Source organism: Amblyomma americanum, chromosome 1, assembly GCF_052857255.1.
Source record: "Amblyomma americanum isolate KBUSLIRL-KWMA chromosome 1, ASM5285725v1, whole genome shotgun sequence".
In the NCBI taxonomy this organism is placed as follows: domain Eukaryota; kingdom Metazoa; phylum Arthropoda; class Arachnida; order Ixodida; family Ixodidae; genus Amblyomma; species Amblyomma americanum.
Genome location: NC_135497.1, coordinates 360201489 through 360215874, shown reverse-complemented (window position 1 = coordinate 360215874; position 14386 = coordinate 360201489). Strand labels below are relative to the sequence as shown.

Sequence of the window (14386 nt, the reverse complement as noted above, 5' to 3'; positions counted from 1 at the left end):
AACCATGCCGCCGGTGGGATCCGAACCCACGACCTCCGAATATCGCGTCCGGTGCTCTTACCAACTGAGCTACGGCGACGGCTGTCCAACCTGCTGCTCTCGTGGGTATTTATGTTTACTGGGTGTAAGCGAGCCTTGAGAGTGTTCACCAGCGCCACCCTCGACCATAGCGGCGGACGTAGCACGTCCTCTAATACCGCGAGCGTGACGTAGAACGTCATCTAACGGTGAGGGCGGAAACTGTGCGAGAGCCCTCTTATGCTACCTGTGGCATCAAGACTGCCAGAACCGAGACCCTCGTTAAGCTATTAGCAGACAAGTTAAAGGAAATGAGGGGCCGGTTTGACAAATTTATGAATGGAGCCAACAGTCACCGAAACAAAGGTGCATAGGGGAACGTTAATTTTTTTTTATTAATGCGTTGCGCTTATCAGTGGGATAATAATACTAAGATTAATAAATCGCTTAAAGAAAATTACTTATAAAGCAGCAGAAAAAACAACCATGCCGCCGGTGGGATCCGAACCCACGACCTCCGAATATCGCGTCCGGTGCTCTTACCAACTGAGCTACGGCGACGGCTGTCCAACCTGCTGCTCTCGTGGGTATTTATGTTTACTGGGTGTAAGCGAGCCTTGAGAGTGTTCACCAGCGCCACCCTCGACCATAGCGGCGGACGTAGCACGTCCTCTAATACCGCGAGCGTGACGTAGAACGTCATCTAACGGTGAGGGCGGAAACTGTGCGAGAGCCCTCTTATGCTACCTGTGGCATCAAGACTGCCAGAACCGAGACCCTCGTTAAGCTATTAGCAGACAAGTTAAAGGAAATGAGGGGCCGGTTTGACAAATTTATGAATGGAGCCAACAGTCACCGAAACAAAGGTGCATAGGGGAACGTTAATTTTTTTTTATTAATGCGTTGCGCTTATCAGTGGGATAATAATACTAAGATTAATAAATCGCTTAAAGAAAATTACTTATAAAGCAGCAGAAAAAACAACCATGCCGCCGGTGGGATCCGAACCCACGACCTCCGAATATCGCGTCCGGTGCTCTTACCAACTGAGCTACGGCGACGGCTGTCCAACCTGCTGCTCTCGTGGGTATTTATGTTTACTGGGTGTAAGCGAGCCTTGAGAGTGTTCACCAGCGCCACCCTCGACCATAGCGGCGGACGTAGCACGTCCTCTAATACCGCGAGCGTGACGTAGAACGTCATCTAACGGTGAGGGCGGAAACTGTGCGAGAGCCCTCTTATGCTACCTGTGGCATCAAGACTGCCAGAACCGAGACCCTCGTTAAGCTATTAGCAGACAAGTTAAAGGAAATGAGGGGCCGGTTTGACAAATTTATGAATGGAGCCAACAGTCACCGAAACAAAGGTGCATAGGGGAACGTTAATTTTTTTTTTATTAATGCGTTGCGCTTATCAGTGGGATAATAATACTAAGATTAATAAATCGCTTAAAGAAAATTACTTATAAAGCAGCAGAAAAAACAACCATGCCGCCGGTGGGATCCGAACCCACGACCTCCGAATATCGCGTCCGGTGCTCTTACCAACTGAGCTACGGCGACGGCTGTCCAACCTGCTGCTCTCGTGGGTATTTATGTTTACTGGGTGTAAGCGAGCCTTGAGAGTGTTCACCAGCGCCACCCTCGACCATAGCGGCGGACGTAGCACGTCCTCTAATACCGCGAGCGTGACGTAGAACGTCATCTAACGGTGAGGGCGGAAACTGTGCGAGAGCCCTCTTATGCTACCTGTGGCATCAAGACTGCCAGAACCGAGACCCTCGTTAAGCTATTAGCAGACAAGTTAAAGGAAATGAGGGGCCGGTTTGACAAATTTATGAATGGAGCCAACAGTCACCGAAACAAAGGTGCATAGGGGAACGTTAATTTTTTTTTATTAATGCGTTGCGCTTATCAGTGGGATAATAATACTAAGATTAATAAATCGCTTAAAGAAAATTACTTATAAAGCAGCAGAAAAAACAACCATGCCGCCGGTGGGATCCGAACCCACGACCTCCGAATATCGCGTCCGGTGCTCTTACCAACTGAGCTACGGCGACGGCTGTCCAACCTGCTGCTCTCGTGGGTATTTATGTTTACTGGGTGTAAGCGAGCCTTGAGAGTGTTCACCAGCGCCACCCTCGACCATAGCGGCGGACGTAGCACGTCCTCTAATACCGCGAGCGTGACGTAGAACGTCATCTAACGGTGAGGGCGGAAACTGTGCGAGAGCCCTCTTATGCTACCTGTGGCATCAAGACTGCCAGAACCGAGACCCTCGTTAAGCTATTGGCAGACAAGTTATATATATAGTTATATATATATATATATATATTGCCACAGTCCCAATCAATCCAGTGGCGCCATGCCGCGGCCGAACTGTTTTAGATGGGACTTGCCATGCCTTGCGCTCTCGAGGGGCTAGAGGTTTTCGTCTTCCTCGCACGAGCTCCCTGCTGTCTTGGACGCGTAGCACGTCTAATTATACCTGGCTTTGAGTGCTTTGACGGTTTATCGGTGACATTTGGTGGAGGAGCCGAGAACGATCCATGTACGCTGACCTCGAGGACACTCTTGACGTCGGTTCTCAACGCGTGGCTACAACACCAGTCCACAAGGCGAGCCCCCGCCTGCGAGGCCTACAACCAGAGTTCGTTCAACTCGCAAGACCACCAAGGGTCATGACGTCCGCTACGGCTAGCCAGAGGAGTCAGCATTCCGGGAATGCCCCGCCGTTTGTCCTTCACTCACCTCGGTCGCCCCCATCATTCCACGGTGAGAGGTTTGAGGACGTCGAAGACTGGTTGGCCAGCTTTGACCGTGTGGCGGGCTTCAACGATTGGGACGGCGAGCGCAAATTGCGGAACGTGTACTTCGCACTACAGGACTCGGCCAAGACGTGGTATGAGAACCACGAAGCTTCCTTCACTAACTGGGAGATCTTTCGCCGAGAGCTCTTAGCCACGTTCAACACCAGCGAACGAAAGGAGAAGGCTGAAATCGCCTTGCAATCGATGTCGCAGCAGCCGAACGAGAGTGTCGCCATGTTCATCGAGGACATGACGCGACTCTTCAATCGCGCCGACCCTGCTACGCCCGAGGACAAGAAGGTACGCCACCTAATGCGCGGCGTCAAAGAGCAATTGTTTGCCGGACTGGTACGTGACCCGCCAAGAACTGTGGCCGACTTTTCCAAGGAGGCAACAAGCATGGAGCGTTCTCTGCATGAAAGGGGCGCGCACTAAGGTCGTCAGGCTAGTGTAGCAGCCGCTCACCACTTCACGCCCACGTCGTTACCCACTCAGGAGCATCGAGAGCTTGTGAGGAGCCTGGTGCGCAAAGAACTCGAGAAATTTCGCTTCGAAGCTCCACAGGCAAGCGTCGCTGCCTTACCGGACGTGGTCCGAGATGAAGTCCGGCGAGCTGTTCAGTCGCCACCAGCTCCGCAGCCAGCGCCCTATGTGATGACATACAGTCAAGCACTACAAAGTCGTCCTGGGCCAGAGAGTCAAGCATTTTCTCCCGTCACTCCTGTTCCTTCACTGCGGTACCCAACTGCAGCTGTACCCGTCGTACCACAGGAGCCCCTGTCCACCATGAGCAAAGCGCGCGTTTGGCGTACGCCAAACATTAGGCCGCTCTGCTACCACTGTGGGGAGCCCGGACACATCCTCCGCCACTGCCCCTACCGCAGAATGGGCTTAAGGGGGTTTTCACCTGACGCACCTCGACCACGCTACGGAAAACGGCCGTGGGACATCGAGCAGTATCTGTCCGATAACGTGCAGCCAACGACCTCGCGGCGACGCCAGTCCCGTTCGCCATCCCCAAGGCGGTTTTCTTCGCCAAGCCGCCAGTCTTTTTCTAGCCAGTTCAGAGGCGCGTCCCCACATCGGGAAAACTGAAGACGGCGTCCCCCGGGGGTAGGGCCGCCGCTATTGGATCAAGTCAAGAGCCTCCACCCGACGATTTGCGGCTACGATCCGACCGACGACGACCTGACCCGACGACCTCAACGTCAACGACATGCTGCGACCGACTGGTGTCTGCCGAAATCCCAGTAATCGCTGATAATCGTGATGTGACCGCACTTGTGGACACCGGCGCTGAGTTTTCTGTAATGAGGAGTCGGCTAGTTACGGCCCTCAGAAAGGTGCTGACCCCTTGGTCTGGACCCCAGATCCGCACCGCCGGCGGTCATGTGGTTACGCCAATTGGCGTCTGCACGTCACCAATCCAGCTCCGCGGTGCTTCTTTCCCTGGTTGCTTTGCCGTGCTACCGGAGTGCTCCAAAGACCTGATACTTGGTTTGGATTTCCTTCGGGAGTACGGTGCTGTCATCAGCCTTCAGGAGCTAGTCGTGTCATTTGCCACTCAACCCCCTGTTTACGGCGATCCTGAGCCACGCGGGACTAAGTTACGCGTCTTTGACGACCACGTATTAATCCCTTCAAGAGCTAGCATGTTTGTTACCGTAGATTGCGACAACATCACTGGTACTCGTGGCATCGCTGAAACCAACATGTCGCTGCTCCTCGGTCGGCAAGTCTGTGTTGCTCGCGGAATTGTCGAGCTGAACAATAGCAGAACTGAGCTCTTGGTAACCAATTTTGGCTCTGACCTCAGTGTTTGCCTGGCAGAACAGTTATTGCGTATTTCGAAGAACTCGGCGAATTCTCGGGACAGCACGCTTTGTCCGATGCCTCGGCATTAGTGGAGGCACCGACCACTCCCATAAAAACTGACGTGAACCCGAACCTCCCGTCTAATCAGAAACGCTGCCTCGAAAGCGTTATCCAGTCTTTCTGTGACTGCTTCGCCTCGACCTCTAAGGTTAGGCAGACACCGCTCAATAAGCACAGAATTATAGTCGACGCCAACCAGCGGCCGTTATGTCAGCCGCCTTACCGGATCTCTTCAAAGGAGCGTGATGCCATTCGCCGCCAAGTTCAAGAAATGCTCCAGGACGACGTGATACAGCCGTCGACGAGCCCATGGGCGTCGCCTGTTGTTCTAGTAGCAAAGAAAGATGAAACCCTACGGTTCTGCGTTGATTACCGACGTTTAAACAAAGTCACAAAAAAAATGTTTATCCTCTGCCGCGCATTGATGACTCCCTGGATCGGCTGCGCCACGCCAAGTACTTCTCATCGCTAGATTTACGCAGCGGCTATTGGCAAATCGAGGTGGACGAACGCGACCGGGAGAAGACCGCCTTTATTACACCGGACGGTCTGTACGAATTCCGAGTGCTCCTTTTCGGCCTGTGCTCGGCTCCTGCAACCTTCCAGCGGATGATGGATACCGTTCTTGCCGATCTGAAATGGCAGTCCTGTCTCGTGTACTTGGATGACGTTGTCATCTTCTCTGATACGTTTGAAGAGTACCTGAGACGCCTGCGTGCTGTGTTCGAAGCAATTCGGTCGGTCGGACTTTCCCTGAAGCCCGAAAAGTGCCACTTCGCTTTCGAAGGGTTGAAGTTTTTGGACCACATCGTGAGTGCTAAAGGGGTTAGCCCTGACCCCGATAAAACAGCCGCCGTGGCTGCTTTTCCTGTGCCCACCTATAAGCGAAGCGTGCGCCGCTTTCTGGGTCTCTGCGCCTATTATCGGCGTTTTGTGCAGAACTTCTTCAGGATCGCTGAGCCCCTCATCCGCCTCACGAAAGATTCCGAACCGTTCTTCTGGGGCCTGAAACAGAAGGCTTTTGAAGACCTCCGAACTCGTCTCCAAAGTACGCCCATCCTTGGACACATCGACGAGTCAGCCGCCACTGAACTACACCAGACGCCAGCAACATCGGCCTCGGTGCGGTCCTTGTGCAGTGGCAGGATGGTCTCGAACGCGTAATCGCATACGCGAGCCGCACCTTGTCACGATCTGAGGCAAACTATTCCACCAGCGAAAAAGAATGTCTGGCCGTTCTGTGGGCGGTGACCAAATTTCGCCCGTACTTATATGGCCGTCATTTCAGGGTTGTCAGTGACCACCACTCACGGTGTTGGCTGGCGAACCTCAAAGATCCCTCGGGACGGCTTGCACGCTGGAGCCTTCTCCTTCAAGAGTTCGATGTCACCAACGTTTATAAGTCCGGTAGGAAGCACAGTGATGCCGACTGTCTGTTTCGTGCTCCTATCGGGGACAACCGAGCTGATCCCGACGACGATTCTATTTTTCTCGGCGCCATCTCCACGTCCGTCCTCACTCAACACCAAAGGGACGACAGTGAACTATGGCCTCTCATTGAGTATCTTGAAGGAAGCGCAGCGTCACCCCCGCGAATCTTCTCACGTGAACTGTCGTCATTCTGTTTGCGCGATGGCGTTCTGTATAAGAAAACCTACAACCCGAAGGAAGCTGACTATCTGCTCGTCGTACCTGCGGCCTTGCGCGACGAAGTTTGCAGACGTGCCATGATGACCCATATTCTGGTCACATAGGTTTTTCTCGCACTTTGGCGCGGATACGCCAAAAGTACTACTGGCCCAGGGTTGCTTCAATTGTCCAGCGTTACGTCAGAACTTGCCGTGAGTGCTAACGTCGCAAGACGCCGCCGACTAAGCCAGCCGGACTACTGCAGCCTTTTAATCCGCCACAAGTCCCCTTCCACCAAGTCGGCATGGACTTACTGGGCCCATTTCCGGAGTCCTCGCTGGGTAACCACTACATTGTGGTCGCCACCGACTACCTCAGCCGGTACTGTGAAACTAAAGCTTTCCCTCGTGGTACCGCTGATGAAATTGCGAACTTTTTCGTTCAAAATATTGTGCTCGTCACGGTGCACCCGCCATCGTTTTAACTGACAGAGGAACGGCCTTCACCTCGGCCCTTATGCAGGAGGTTATGCGCCTGAGCGGCACCAGTCACCGCAAGACAACCGCTTACCACCCTCAAACGAACGGCCTCACCGAACGGCTCAACAAAACGATCGCCGACATGATTTCCATGTATGTTGACGCAGACCACCGCAACTGGGATGTCATACTCCCTTACGTCACATTTGCCTATAACACTGATCTGCAAGAAACGACACGCTTCACTCCATTTCGTTTGGTGCATGGTCGCGAAGCCACAACCATGCTGCACGCCATGTTGCTCCCGACTAGTAGTACCTCATCTGTTATGGGTGCTGCCCAATTCGTTCGTCACGCCGAGGCCGCCCGCCAACTCGCCCGACAGCGCATCCGGAACAAGCAAGCCCTCGACGCTCGCCGCTATAAACTCCGCCACCGAGCTGTTAGTTACCAGCCCGGCGAACATGTCTGGGTTTGGAGCCGAATACGCATGCGTGGGCGCTCCGAAAAGCTTCTACGCCGATATTTTGGCCCCTACGAGGTACTCCGCAAAGTCAGTGAGGTGAACTATGAAGTTCTTCCCCAGGATACAGTTCGCTCCTCTCGACAGCCGACCCCCGAAGTCGTCCATGTCGCACGGATGAAGCCGTACCACGCCCGCTAGCACTTCAGGCCTGTCCACACCAGCCGCCGGACACATGCGTCTTCCCTTGTCATCGTGCTCCTCATTGTTGCGGCACCGAGTCGTTGCCCTTCAGAGAGGGGGAGTGATGCCACAGTCCCAATGAATCCAGTGGCGCCATGCCGCGGCCGAACTGTTTTAGATGGGACTTGCCATGCCTTGCGCTCTCGAGGGGCTAGAGGTTTTCGTCTTCCTCGCACGAGCTCCCTGCTGTCTTGGACGCGTAGCACGTCTAATTAAACCTGGCGTTGAGTGATTTGACCGTTTATCGGTGACAATATATATATATATATATATATATATATATATATATATATATATATATATATATATATATATATATATATATATATATATATATATATATACACTACGCTGTTCAGAAATGAAGAAGTGATCGCATTCGGCTTCGCGAGAAGTCGCGACGCAGCATCACGAATGGCAGTCGTCTCGATGGTTTTACCTTCTCCATAAAACCTCAACTCCATCAAGGTCACCACAGATCGAGATCTCAATGCCACTCGCCTTTCCAAGCCGAGGTCTGCACCTTAATTAAGCTGTATCCACGGGATTGCGGCAAAGTAGTTGTTTCTGTGGGAGCGAGATATAATACCCCCTCCTCTACCTCATATCAAGGCTGCAAACACGAAAGATCTCAGGTACCTAAGAGTCTGAACCAGCTTTTACGATATAAGGTCGGCCTAAATTGCCCTCAGTGCAACCTTTTCCAGTTGGCAACAGTAACGAGGAGAAAAAAGTAGGGCATACCAAGCATTTAACAGAGAGAAAGAGGATCAGCGAAACCCAGATATTTTTTGCTCGAAGAGTAACACAATATAGTTCCATCTATAAAAATGGTAATAATAAGCTAATCTATAACTTAGAAGGAAGAGTACATTGCACTCATGCCAGTGGCGCAATTCTTTAAGCGAACCCCTCGCATATCGCCGCTAGGCCTAACATGCTATACATCAAAAACGCAGCGGAATGATCTGTACTAGTCACTGCATATCATGTCTTTTCCTGTTACCAGCGAACAGCAAATATCTAAATGGCATTAAAATTAAGGTACAGTTGGTTTCCGCAATGCTTTCGGCAGAAAAGAAAGGACCGCCGCTAGGGTTTACTTAAGCCGGCTTCCCTGCATGTGCACGGTGTGGCGTGAAAAATGAGTGTAAGAGCCCGACGGTCACCCCCTGAGCACGCCACACGTTCACCTCATCAAGCAGCTTCAAAGTTATAGCGCTGCCAGCAGATCTCCAAGGCCGCGGGGAGCATTTCGATATAGCGAATAACCGACAAAATTGGAGTTGCATATACTGCGCGACATTCTTGTACTTTTACACAGGATCTTCAAAGAGATATGTGTGTTCAATGCAGCGAATAATTCGATATACCCGGGCTCGACTCTACAATTCATTGCGGATAGAACGCGGACGCACTTTGGAACCGACGACATCACTCAGCCTTCTGCTGCGTGTGGTAGAGAATATCTGTTGAGACATCTGTCAGTGCAAATGAAATGTGCGGACGTGTTTCATATTTTTTGAAACACCACTGTCAGCAAGAGCGAAACAACTGCTTGGTACTTTAAGTTTTAGTTTCCCTGCCGCAGCCCCTGCGTCTGCACAGTTTCTGAACAAAATGAAAAAAAAAGGCTTTGGACGAGGGGAATGAGAACTGGCCGACGATAATGCTTACCAGAAGTGCGATTTTTGAGCGCAGCTGCTGCTGTATTTGAGCCATAGGCGAGCGCCTGACGCAGACCGTAAATACTTCTCATGGCTATGATCAAACGGGCTAAAAATTAATCCATCTGAAAATTAAATAAGTATCTTCAGCGCGAAAAATATAGGACTTCTACAGAATTGAGCGGCTGCGTTTTTATGGAGGAAAAACGCTAAGGCGCCCGTGTGCTGTGCGATGTCAGTGCACGTTAAAGATCCAAAGGTGGTCGAAATTATTCCGGAGCCCTCCACTACGGCACCTCTTCCTTTCTTCTTTCACTCTCTCCTTTATCCCTTCCCTTACGGCGCGGTTCAGGTGTCCAACGATATATGAGACAGATACTGCGCCATTTCCTTTCCCCAGAAATCAATTATAATACAGAATTGAGCCACAATCTGCGAAGCACAATGCATTGAACTCGTAGAATCGCATAAAATGCTTGCAGTCGCATTTAGCAGTACACGAAGCTGCGAATTGCATACAGTTAATATTTGCAAGCAAATCTCCCCAGTAGCTGGCGCGGACACAGGATGTCGTACTTTCCTTCCAACTCGCCTTAAGCTCCACATACATCATGCATTATGTGTTTCGCAAATATACTCTGGAACCATTTCTGGGGCACCACAATATATACTTTTTTGCCGCCGGCCGCCGCGACCTGTGTTCACGCTACCGCTGCTCTCCTCGCGCTGTATTCACTATTCTGCTCTTTAATCCTCCGGTTCGCTCTCCGTTAATTTGATCTCTTTCATCCTCTGATGCTGTCATTCGCTCGGTTACACCGAGCCCGCTGCAGAGGCATGCCCCACAACGCACGAACAGCCACCTACGTCTTAAGGTTCGCTCTATGAAGGCCAAGCAAGCACTACTAAATCGGGCATGGTGAAAACTAGTGACAGGCGATGGTTCGAGTCACAACCCCCAATAACTGCAGATTTGCGGCGCCAGTGGAAGGAGGGCAGCAAGCAAACCATATGCTGGAGAAATACTATGATTTAAAATAGTTCTTTTTCTTCTGATGTTTCCTTTCCGAAACACGCAGCGTCTAAAATGACATCTCGACCGGGGTTGATACACGTGTTAAAATACATTTTACTGTTCATAACGGCAGGCTGGTGGGTGCTTCATAATAGACTTCAGGCAAGCGCGCACCGTCCGCTACTAGTTACCGCGTACCGCCCACCAACAGTTCGCATGTGCTGATTGGCTATAGCGACGCGGCAGGCGTGCGTGCAGGTAGCAGCCACCTGCTGCCATCTAGCGGCCTTAGAGCAACCTGCGCATACGCAGTAGCGCCGATACGCGCTTTTGGTAAGTCTTATTTCCGGCGTATAACGCTCTGTGGTCGTTCCGTTCTCTCATCGTCCTTGATGTGTTACACTGCACACCAGCCATTTTCCTATGGCAAATGCATTATAGTCATTTCTAGGGAGACAAAAAACACACTGTCCCTTGACCGCAGTGCATTCAGTCGAAAGGATGATGAAGGGGAACAATCAAGCGGAGGGAGTGGGCACCTCTTGTCAAGCCTGGGCGCAATGTGCGCGTCTCTAATTTTTACCGAATTCGTAACAAGTCACTCTCGTTCGTGCATTACAACTGCCGCCTGGGGTTCGCGAAGCTGCTCAGGTTGTGATAAGGTGTCGAGCTTTCGCGATAATGATCCTTTTGACTCAGTTCACCGTCGTTTTCAGGAGCACTGTTTAAGCGCATCTGGGATGCCACTCACGCAATTGCGCGGGTGAAAGCAGAAGCAGCAGCACAGCCGAAACACCCGTGCTTAGAGCCTCGGCCGCTTCGTCCGAGCCGTCCTCTTTTTTGTCGCACTGCCAGCCCTGTGGCAGCAGTGGTGGAGGAGGTAACTGGCGCAGCCGATGGCGCTTTCCGCGAAATCACCATGGTGCATGTGGATGTAGGCGGAACAGCGGACAGAGATCTGCAGCTCCCCGTACGCTGGAGAGCCGAGTCTGGGCCTTCGGCTGCGTCAAACAGGTTAGAAAGTGACCTGATATGAATCGCGAATACAAAGGAGCTATAGCAATGTCCCAAACCTAACTTACGCGACCGAAAATAAGATCAATATTTGGTGGGCGCACAAAAATGCGCTCAAGGGTGAAATACAAACGTCGAAATCGCTGAGAGATCCTCCCGTCTTTAAATTATTAAGTGCTGTCCAGAACATTTTCGGTTCATCGATGATAGTTCCTGCGTTATCACTGTTTGGTTTTCGGTTGACCCCTGATCGATTATTTTTTCCACCGCCAGAGATTCTATTATGCAACTTGTTTGCCGCTCTTTGCTATACCCTGCTTAGTTTCTGACTGCTGGGGTATGTCATTCATACCTTGCGCCAAATTTAAGATGTCAGTGCGGTGCGACGATTCTTCGTCCACCTGTTCTGTAGGTCCTTTGATAGGATGCGCAGGGTGAATATGACTCGCAGCTCTTAACGCGCCAGAAGCACGCTTCAGACTTTCTGCGGTTGCATGCATGACCTATTGCAGCCATGCCACTAAACCCTCAAAAACATAACTGCCGGTTCCACGGATTAACCATCCGGATGAAGGCCGTAGGCGTCCAGCCTCACATTAGACAGGGCGCCGACAAACACGCATTAGATGAAGTGCAGCACATGCTCTTCATGGCCTTCGAGAAAGGCGTCCAGAGGGCTCGTTGATAAGTGCTGACAGCCGTGGCTGAATAGTCTCCCGGCCACGAAAGCATAGTTAATGAATATCCCTTAGTGAAAAATCATAGCTCAGTATTGTTCGCTAACGACTGCTGCGCAAGTTGGGTTCGTTGAGGTGAATCTTGGGAAGCCCAGCCTAGGTTTTACGCCCGGCCAGCACAAATGAATGTGGTGGAGCAGGCTGCTCTGCATTGCTAAAAGATTTTGACTTGCGATATGAAGGCGCATTCTTATGACTGCTGAGAGTGGCTTAGTTTTGATAAGCATGGACCATCAAGACACACGTCATCACTGAGTGTATGGGGCACTGCAGCGGCAGCTTCATGTTTAAGCCTCTTTAGGTGTAAGGCGTCTTCGGCTAATCACGGTAAGTGAATAATTTCCCCAATATATACGAGAGCTCATTGCAACCTGTACTTATTGTCCGCATGCCTCAGTGCGCAGCCTCATGTGAACGCACTATAGTGAGCTGCCATTTGAGGCACTGCCGCCAAGCCACTCTGCCTTCCGGGGAAGGCCACCTGTGGAAATTGAATTCGAACAGGATGCGCTAACACAGATTGTGATGCAGAGCACACTTCCCTTCCGCCATGAATCCGCACAATCCTTTATAGAATAATGAGGATATTTCTGCTTCAGTGTTAGCACGAGCTATGCGCGTATGCATCCGTGGCGCATATTAAGCCATGGTTGAAAATCCACCGTTTAGCTGTGATTGCGCGCCGAACCCTGTGGATGAGCGGCTGCATTTTTACATTCTTAGCTACTCTATTGGTGAAAAATCATTGACTGCGTGTGCGTTATGAGATTGACGAAGAGGATCTGAGGAAAATGTGGTCGCGATGCGTTCAACTGTCTCTGTAAAAGAGGCAACTGCCGTTGAGCCGCGCGAGTGCATGTGCGTACGTGTGCGCATCGGAACGCAGCAGCGGAAGGAAAAAGTGACGGCAACTCCAATTTAGAGACGTAAAGGGAAGGCGACCAATGTAAAAACCAAATGTACAGTCAGTGCTGGTAGCGCACATTTTTGCATCACATCGTGTCAACGCTTACCATTTCTTGTTTTAAGCATTTAGCGAACTATATCAGCAACATTAATTGGAGCGTGTACGCTTGACACGAGACGGAGGTATTTATTGGTGAGGCATAAAGATTGCCTTACGGGTCTTGGATGCGTGGCCAGTTAATGGCTTGTCTGCTCTTTCCTTATTCGGTAAACTTTCGGCGTTACAAAACTTGAGTGTGCGCGATGGCGGCTGGTACTTGCTGAGGAAAGAGTGCCAAGACTTGAAACCGTGTTGTCATGGATAGATTTAGGTCAAAAGCCATGCGAAAGTAGGCAAGTGCACTGGTCTAATTTCGCATCAGTAATACGTCTAAGAACGAGGAGAACAGTTTGCAGAAAATTGCATTCTATTTCGTATACGTATTGCTATTTCCTCGCAGACCACATTAAAATATATGACTATCGTCAAGTAATGAACAGGTTTGAAGGAATACTACGGCCAAAATATCAGAAGAAAGATTGCAATTTCTCGGTTCTTCCCTCCGTAAGCATAACTCACCAGAGAAGCCTTCGCCGTCAAAGCACCGTGGTGGTCGATGTGCGGACGGCTCACGGCTGACGGCTCTGCCAGGCTTGCTCCTCTCCGGTACATGCAGCCTCGGCGGCCAGGGGCTCGCAGTCCAGTGGCGGCTCTGCCAGGCTTGCCGCTCTCCGGTGCATGCAGCCTCGGTGGCCTGGAACTCGCAGTCCGGTGGCTTCTCTGCGAGGCTTGCCGCTCTCCGGTGCATGCAGCCTCGGTTTCCAAGGACTCGCAATCCAGTGGCAGCTCTGCCAGGATTGCCGCTCTCCGGTGCATGCAGCCTCGGTGGCCAAGGACTCGCAATCCAGTGGCCGCTCTGCGAGGCTTGCCGCTCTCCGGTGCATGCAGCCTCGGTGGCAAAGGACTCGCAATCCAGTGGCCGCTCTGCGAGGCTTGCCGCTCTCCGGTGCATGCAGCCTCTGTTTCCAAGGACTCGCAGTCCAGTGGCGGCTCTGCCAGGCTTGCCTCTCTCCGGTGCATGCAGCCTCGGTGGCCAACGACTCGCAATCCAGTGGCCGCTCTGCGAGGCTTGCCGCTCTCCGGTGCATGCAGCCTCGGTTGCCAAGGACTCGCAGTCCAGTGGCAGCTCTGCCAGGCTTGCCGCTCTCCGGTGCATGCAGCCTCGGTGGCCAAGGACTCGCAGTCCAGTGGCGGCTCTGGCAGCTGCTTGATGCTCTCCGGTGCATGCAGCCTCGGTGGCCGAGGGCTCGCAATCCAGTGGCGGCGCCCGCCACCACCTCTTCGTTCTCTCTGTTTGCTGCCGCAGCGTCGGACCGAGACGGCGAGGCCCTGGCGTAGCTCGGAGACCGGTGACCTGCCAGATGACTACATCGTAGAGCCCGCGCTGTGGCCAGAGTTACCAAGGCAGCAGGAGAACCCTTTCTCGAC

General features: G+C 51.9%; 1 protein-coding gene across 1 annotated transcript in view; it reads right to left on the bottom strand.

Moving 5' to 3' along the window:
* Nucleotides 1-14114, bottom strand: part of LOC144121828 (uncharacterized) — a 24903-nt gene extending 10789 nt beyond the window's left edge. The window contains exons 1-2 of the mRNA XM_077655243.1: nt 13478-14114; nt 10953-11202 (exon numbers count right to left, since the gene is read on the bottom strand). Coding sequence (XP_077511369.1) covers nt 10953-11202; nt 13478-14114 — 887 coding nt within the window. The remainder of the gene's footprint in view (nt 1-10952; nt 11203-13477) is intronic.
* Nucleotides 14115-14386: the final 272 nt, after the last annotated feature.